This window comes from Nanorana parkeri, unplaced genomic scaffold, assembly GCF_000935625.1.
Source record: "Nanorana parkeri isolate BGI_ZX_2015 unplaced genomic scaffold, ASM93562v1 scaffold756, whole genome shotgun sequence".
Taxonomy (NCBI): Eukaryota; Metazoa; Chordata; class Amphibia; order Anura; family Dicroglossidae; genus Nanorana; species Nanorana parkeri.
The window spans coordinates 103,636-112,176 of NW_017307024.1; the positions used below are offsets into that span (position 1 = coordinate 103,636).

At 42.3% G+C, this 8,541-nt stretch overlaps 1 protein-coding gene across 3 annotated transcripts in view; it reads left to right on the top strand.

The window, feature by feature from the left end:
• MED24 (mediator complex subunit 24) overlaps window positions 1-8,541 on the top strand; it is a 54,900-nt gene that overhangs the window by 35,261 nt on the left and 11,098 nt on the right. For all 3 annotated transcript variants that reach the window (XM_018564495.1, XM_018564498.1, XM_018564496.1), the window contains exons 18-23: window positions 227-326; window positions 952-1,127; window positions 1,231-1,495; window positions 6,909-7,090; window positions 7,192-7,285; window positions 7,935-8,034. In XM_018564495.1, coding sequence (XP_018419997.1) covers window positions 227-326; window positions 952-1,127; window positions 1,231-1,495; window positions 6,909-7,090; window positions 7,192-7,285; window positions 7,935-8,034 — 917 coding nt within the window. The remainder of the gene's footprint in view (window positions 1-226; window positions 327-951; window positions 1,128-1,230; window positions 1,496-6,908; window positions 7,091-7,191; window positions 7,286-7,934; window positions 8,035-8,541) is intronic.

Sequence of the window (8,541 nt, forward strand, 5' to 3'; positions counted from 1 at the left end):
GCCGGACGGCACCTCATGAATCGGGACACACGGCACCGGTACTTGGCATCGGCAAGTACCGGCAAAAAAAATATTGTTACTCGATACTGGAAAAACGGTATCGGTGGATCCCTAAGTGTTCAGATAGTAAGCTCTGTGTTGATTACATTTGCAGCTTTATTATTTCAAATGGAATTAAAACGGCTGATATTCTGTATTTAGTTTCTTTGTTTATTACTTTTCACAGTCAGACAAAGTGGCACGAGGTTTGCCTCAGCATTCCCGCTGCAATCCTTGAGGTACATAATGCCTGGGAGAATGGAGTCCTGTCATTTGAAGCCATTCAGGTAAAAATATGCCTTTAGAATGTCATTGATTTAGCGCACTTCTATAACACATCTTTTTTTTAATATATATATTATTATATATATATTACCAGCTGCCCTAACCTTTTTGAGATGTAGTATATGAGTACTTTTAATCGTGTGTTACAGGTTAGAGTAGGGGGGGGTGCTGTATTGAAAAAACAATCAGATAAGAGAGATTAAGGTCTATTTAAAGTACCAATTAACTCATAATACCGGGACAGCAAGACATGTACCACTCACCTTCTCCTAATACACCTAATACATGAAGACACATAACTTTCCCTGCTTCTTAATATACAGGCCTCAGGGCCCATACTGCTCACCTCCTCCTAATACAACATCAGGACGCCTGTAACCTTATTCTAAAGCAACAACCTCATGACGTGTACCTCCCTCTTCCTAATGAATAAACATCTGAACCCCTCAGCACTTCTCAATACGTCCAGCTAATACAAAGATCTCAGGGCACGTACCTCTCCCTTCCTTTTAATATAGATCTCAGGGCAAGTGATATACAGTACCTCTCACGTCCTGTTAGTATACAGATTGGGAAACGTACATCTGACCTCCTTCTAATATTTTTCTTTGTGTATAATAATGGCAGAAAATCACAGATAATATCAAAGGGAAGGTATGCAGTCTGGCAGTGTGTGCTGTGGCCTGGCTTGTGGCACATGTCCGGATGTTGGGTCTAGACGAGCGGGACAAATCTTTGCAGATGATCCGACAGCTGGGAACGCCTTTGTATGGAGACAACATGCTGCAGTTTTACAATGAGCGGTATGTTATTTTATTATATAGTTATTATTTTTTTCTCAGCATCTTTGCAGTGTACTGATCAAGCTTCTCTGCAGTGTACTGATCAAGCTTCTCTCTTGCTTAGAGTGATCATAATGAGTTCCATCTTGGAAAACATGTGCTCCGAAGTCCTACAGCAGACAGCCACGCAGATCAAATTTGCAGTGACAGGTAGTGAGCCTGTGCCATATGTTCACCGGCTGCCCCCAAAGAAGCCCATCAAAGAAGTGTTACATGGAGCCTTCACCACCACTTTAGAGAAGGGCTGGGTGGACATCCGATCTTTGCACATCTTTGACACGCTGCTGCAGATGGGAGGTGTCTACTGGTTCTGCAACAACTTAGTTAAGGTATGCTGAGTTGTTTGTTGATAGGCACTCGTATGTTGGATCATATGTTAGTGTCTCTAATGCAACCTTTGTTGACTAAAGTGTGCTGTTAACCACTTCAAGACCAGGTGTTTAGACCCCCTTCCTGGCCAGGCCATTTTTCAGTATTCAGCGCTGCGGTACTTTGACGTTTATTCCTTTATTCGTCATGCAACGCTGTACTGAAATGAATTTTATACAATTTTTTGGGGACAGATAAAGCTTTCTTTTGGTGGTATTTACCGTATATACTCGAGTATAAGCTGCGATTTTCAGCCCATTTTTTTGGGTGAAAAGTGCCCCCCTCGGCTTATACTCAAATCAGCGCCAGGTGTCATCTTACTTACCTCGCCGAGCGCCGCGTCACTGCTGCTCCGGTGTGCGGCGCTCCGAGCATCGCGCGCGTGTCTGAGCAGACGTCTAAAGACGCCCGCTCAGATCTAGAAAGCTCTCGGACGGCCGGCCCGGAGGCAGTTAAAGAACCTGAACCATTGGGTTATGAAAAATCTCAATATTCTGCAATTATATTAACTGTGCTGGCTTACTTGAAATATGTATACGTGCCATCTCGTTTAGCTCTACTGTCTTTGAGTTTGATTCATAACTAGTCATCCTAGGTCTTCCGATTGCTGTTATGTCAACTGATTGGTCTGATGATAACTGCTTGGGATCAGGGGTGTTCCTAGTCCTTTTGCTGCCTGAGGCGAAGTCGAAAATAGCTTGCCCTGTCCATTGGCTAACACTGTAGCTATGCAAACCCCAGACAAAATACTTTGTTAGATATATGTTCTTTATTTTTAATCATGTGACCAAAGATCTGCCATGATTAAAGTGATATTAAAGTCAAACAGATTTTAAGCTATTTCAAATGCTGATGAAATCACTTACAATGGATAGTGTTCCTTAAAGTTTTCGTTTCCTGCTGAATCAGCTGGTCCCCTAAACACTGGTCCTGACTTCCTGTTTTAGAGTGACTCCTTTCTCAAGCAGAATGCTAGGCAGTCACCCTTGTGTGTGCTATTAAGCTGTGTGTGTCTGCGCAAACACAGAGACGCAGCAAATCAAGCTACTTCCCTCCCCCTGGCCCTCTCCTTCCTTCTCCAAGCTATTAGATGGTCAGTTGCCGGAGACTGCTCTGTCCTTTGTGATCTTGTACTGGGCAGGAAGTTCAGGGAAGCTGAGCTGAGAGACTTGGAAGCAGCTGTTCAGAAACATGATGATTGTAAGTGTTTTGGGCAAAAATTAAAAGCAGACGCATCTGATTGGAAGCCCAATGTGACTGGGCAGCCATATGTAGACGGACATGCATCTGTTTACATCCGATTACCCCCCCGACTCCGTCTAGGTCTGGAAAAGAAAATGAAACAGAGTTCTGTTTTGGTGGACCTGATCGTGACGAATCAGAGTTAATTGGATGTAAATGTCCGCTTACATATGACCGCTCACAGACCAACATGGGTTTCCTCCATCTCAATATGATCCTTCATATTGCGAATGAACACATGATGAAATGACGAATGCTCTTGCACACACTTTTTTGTTGAACCACAAACCACAAGCTTCCTATAAGAATATAACAGAGGAAAGTACATTAGGCATAAGGGATTCCTTTCAGTCTGTTCAGTGGGCAATAAATCTGCACAGCTAAGATAGATATTCAAATGCTTCTTACTGCACAGAGGAAGATCAGTGATTAAACGATCCTGAGGTCTGACTTCAGCCCTTCGATACAGGAATATTTACAGTTTAGTTTTCCTAATGGGGTCCCCTAGAAGTCGTGGGCTGTTATAGCTATTGTTACCACTACTGCCAACTTGCCGCTCCGCCTGCGGCTGCTGCCACACTTCTGATCTAGGAAATGGACTTCCACATATGATGCAGAGGCTTGAGTAATAAGGACCCGAATATTTTAAAGTTGTCTAGGGAACAAGGGACCAGCAGGGGAGGACCGAGACAATTACCAAGAGTTTGAATGTTTCTATCAGTATTGACTTTAAAAAAAAAATACAAATAATTTGTTGCAGTTCAGGTAAACTTACACATTACTTACAAATTACACAAACGTACAAATTTCAAATTACTTTGCCTTGCCTGTAAAAAGTACAGGTTGCTTTTAGAAATCACAATGTAGGGCTATTGTATAAGGCCTGTATGTTTTATCTGTGCTAGGTCAGGCATGGTATCAACTGTCAGACCTGTGACTTTCACAGTCAAGACTCCAAAAAGTTATAGCAAAGAGATGCATTAGAGTTCCAGAACATGGAAAGATCATTTGATGAGCCAATTTACTGTGATAAAGCTGCCCAGTACAATCAGATTGTACAATCTCTTTTGGATTCACCATGGGCGATTTGGTGCAGGGGTAAATGTAAGGTTTAGGTTTAGTATTACAAGTTTCTGGTGGATCTAGAGAAGATTGTGCAGAGCTTGTGCAGTCGAGTTGTATTGTGTATGGTCAACCTTACAAAGATGATTTTGTATTGTATCCCAGGCATAGTCGTGCTCCCAGTTTTTATATCTAATGACCCTTCTAGGTATTGCACTTTATTGCAGAGTTTTCTTGTTTCTCAAGCTCACTTGCACAATGGAGTTATACAATTGTTGTGTTAAAAATATCCCAGATACAGTAGTTTTTTAGTGCTTACATTTGATACAGCAAATTAACTTCTTAATAAATGCAATCTGTAGCAGTGTTGTCCTATTTCTACTAAAAGACCATTTATTTTTTATTGGCTTATTATATTATTTAGGGATGCACTGATACCGGTTTTTCGGTATCAAGTACAGGTACTGATATATTTTTGTTTCCAGTACTCGCCGATACTGAGTACCGGTGCCATGTGCCCCGATTATCGGGAAGTTGGGCGTTGGATCATGACCCAAGCCTGGCTTCCTGATTGTCTGGGAAGCCAGTGTTCGAAACACCGGCATCACTTGCCGAGGCTGCCTTGCTTCCTGACCCATCAGGAAGCCAGGCGGCTGATCATGAGGTGTCGTCCGGCTTCCTAATGTTAAGCTGGCTACCTAGCCAATCATGAAGCAGGCTTCCTGAAGCCAATCATGAAGCCAGCGGCATGTCATGATCCGCCTCCCAGCTTCCTGAATGGTCAGGAAGCCACGCTGCCTAGCAACAAGTAAAGCTGGCTTTCTAGCCAATCAGAAAGCCGGGAGGCGGGTCATAACCCACTGCCCGGCTTCCTGATTGGAAAGGCTCCATGCTCCCTCAGCACTGCCGGTCAGAGGGAGATCTCTGGTATCAGAGGTAGTTATAGGAGCATTTGGGCAAGTAGGAGTACTCGCCCTAATAATCGGTATCGGTACATCCCTAATATTATCACATATCTTTTTATTATTATTTCATTTTTTTTCTACTTTGAATTCATTTGATTACTGTATGCAAGATACTCTTACAGTCTTCATTTTATGGTCTTGCTATGATTGCTGCAACCTTAATAGTCTGGTTTTATGCATTCTATGCAAATAGATATTATCCCTGAATCCTTTTCTTTACAATTCTTTCATAAATATCTTGTAGCCCTGATGAAGGGGGAAATTACCATTTGACCACTGACCATTTTCTGAACAATTTAAGCACTCACAGTCAGGAGTCAGATTAAATAAAGGTACATTTTAAAATAAAATTAGCCCCAATATTCTGATTCTTACATGAGCTGAATGGTGCCACTTTATCTTTAAGAGAACATCCTTTTTGCTAAGCTTTGGATTATTCAAGAACAATACCATGAACCTTTCAAGGTCAGATAAAACTGTTAAAGAATGGCAATGGCAGGTAATCAGGTGTTCTATTAGAACAAGTTCACCTATGTAATTCTAATTATTGTGGCTTTTTCATGACAGATGAGTTGGCATTTACTTAGCAGCCTTTTAATACTTGTCCTTGATTTTTCTGTATAGAAGAATGCATTGTGGCAACAGTAGACTTATTGTAAGCACCCGCTGTTATCATTTCTAAGAAGGACAATGCAGGTTAGTTGAAGAATGGGAACTGCAGTTGTTTGGGTGATTCATCTGTGGGAGGTAGCACGATTAGAATCATAAGAGTCTTTCAATATGTGACCAGGTTTGGAGGTGATGAGCGCTTAGTGCAGGTGGTATTTCATATGTACAACTAGAAGTACTTAAGGTTAAAGCTGAAAGTCATAAAATGTGTATAATGTCAGGGAGCTGCTTATCTGTCAAAAGGATTTGCATTCCTGTACATCCTAAGTTAGAGTTACACGTGTCTGTACGACGGGAGACCTGATTTTCCTCTGCTACAGTTGAGTAGCACTTTATCCCTCCCCCAGCTTGTGACTGGACTATAAAAGGAGAAGCAGCAGACTGAGAAGCTCATCTCACTGTCCCTTTACTCTCTTCTATCAACATGCCCCTTACCAGCACTGCAACACAACGAAGAAGCTCCTTTTCTTGCTTCTCCCTTTGCACCCTGACAAGGTCTGCACAGTGCATTGCAATATGCTGGGGGAGTATTGGATGCTGAAGTCACTTAGAGCTAACAGACATGCACCAAAATTTCAAACATCTGGGGTGGTAGGCAAGGTCATGACATTTACCACATCTTGTCATTTGTGAAGTCAGCTTAAACATAACCTGTACTCAAAAGAAAAAGAGGCTGCTGCTGCTAAAGGATAAGTGCACTTTAAAACAAAGCACACTTATCTTTTAACCCCCTTTAAGCTGGTGTCACCCCTCCCTTCCTCACCGTGCAGAGATGAATAATTTCCGAGTTCCAATGGGCCCGGCCTTGACTATTTGTTGACATCCTGTAGCAGACATCTCTTTTTCTAGGCCGCATCTGCACAATAAGTCTCTATTGGCTTCTATGTGACTCTTCTAGCTCTGTCTCCTGGATAGGGAGACAGCTCATACTGTCACACATATTTGCTTACACACACACAATCTTTGTTTTACATAATAAATGATTTCCAGAGTACTCTGGGTTTTCCAAAGGGAGGGCACAGCAGAAGTTGCCTTCTTTCAGACATACTGTCTCTGATTAAAACCTAGGACAAAGCCATACAGAGGAAGCAAGAGAGGGGGATAAGTCACTGCTTTGATTTATTCACTTGCACATGCAACTTTAAGCTTGAGCTGTGTAAGCAAAAATCTTTTTAGATCAGGGTAGGAAAAATTGGAAAACTTGAAAAGGAGCCTGGAGCTTCACCTACTGGCAACATATGAAAGATGCATAATATTCAGTTTTTCATATGTACCTAACACAGAAAAAGAAAACAAATATTGAATCTTTATTTTGTAGTTCTGACCATAATTAATAAAGAAACCTGCACATTGTAGATCATATATGGCTTTATTTGTAATGGAAAAAAATCTAACGGATGGCAGCCTTTTGTTTTATTGATCCTCTCCTATCTAGGAACTTCTGAAAGAAACTCGCCTTGAATTTGCACTGCGAGCTGTAGAACTGCTGTATGCTATCTTCTGTCTGGACATGCAGCAGCTGACCCTGACCCTCTTAGGACATGTGCTGCCCTCCCTTCTCACAGACTCTGCCAAATGGCACACGTTAATGGATCCGCCAGGCCGGGCTCTGGCTAAGTAAGTATGCTTCTAGCGCACTTGTTTAGCATTTTAATTCAAAGGCACTGTGCTGTTGTCACACGTTAACGCTTTTGGCTGTCTTCCACCCTTCCTTTCAGGTTGTCTGTTTGGTGTGCTATGACTTCTTACTCTACCCAAAACAAAGGACAACCTTCCCCAAGACAAAGGAAAAGACATCGAGAAGACATAGAGGTGTGCTTAGTGCAATAGTCAGTTCATGAAAATATTATTTTAAAATCTAATATTGATGGATATAGTATTTTTAGCGTTACGTCACACTGTACACAGCTTTCTTAAGCAAATCATTTTTTTTATTTATTGTTACAACACTTCCTGTTGCAAGCTGACAACGCAATACCAATGCCTTACAATTAGCAGCAGCATTGTCAGCCTTCTTTTGAGCGCTCTTTCAGTTGGCTGTTAGCCTGCCTATGAGGCCCATCAGAAAGACAGCTAAATGGCCAACTGTAAGAGGGCACACGACATCCTGACAACGATGCTGCTAATTACAAGGCAGTGGCATGCTACTGTCTGCCTGCAACAGGAAGTGCAGTTACTGGCGGGATCTCCAGGTTAGAAACTTTGCAAGAGGTTGATAAAGTACAAAAAAACTGTATTGGGGAAGCATGATGAAGCATAGATTTAGGGTTTACATGTGCTTTAACTCTGTTGTGCCAATGCCAAGCTCTTCCACAAACTCACAAAGTAAATCTATTTTTTGAGTGAAGTCAAAAAACCTATCGGGGTGTTCTGGAGGAGACAACAGCTCTACACAAATGGGAGAAGATTCAAACTCCACTAAAGTACTGTGCTAATCTTTTATGCATTTATTTCTTTGTAGGACTACAGTAGTCTGTTTCCTCTGGATGAGACCCAGCAATCCAAACTGATGCGTCTCCTGAGCTCTAATGAAGAGGAACCAGTGGTACCCGCCAGCCCTGGTAGGTTCCGAGTAAATGTATGGGGTCTCATTTATACGGACGCAAGGAATGACAACTTGTGTAACTCCCTAATACTCTGATTTTGTGGCGTGTGCTAGAAAACGCCGGCTAAAATATGATTGCTTGCTGTACATATGCAAGAAGCTGAAAGCCATTGAAATGAGAGTAAGCATTTTCTTTTGCCACCTTAATTTATAGTCCTGATAGGGTTGTATCGCAACAGCATATTTGATTTTTGAGACAACTAGCAATACTCTTTGTTTCTCTATATATTAACCAGTTGCCGTCCGCCCGTTGAAAAAAAAACGGACGGACGGCACTGCTGCATTAGCGGGTTGCCGTCTCCAGACGGCATTTTTTTTCTGCTCGCGCGCGCCCCCTGATGCGCGCTGGGGCAGAAAAAACCTGTGCAATGCATAGAGCCGTTACTGGCTGCTTAACATATACCCGATCGGCGGCTCTATAGCCAGCCGATCGTGTTTATGTGCTGGTGTGTGCCCCGCCCCC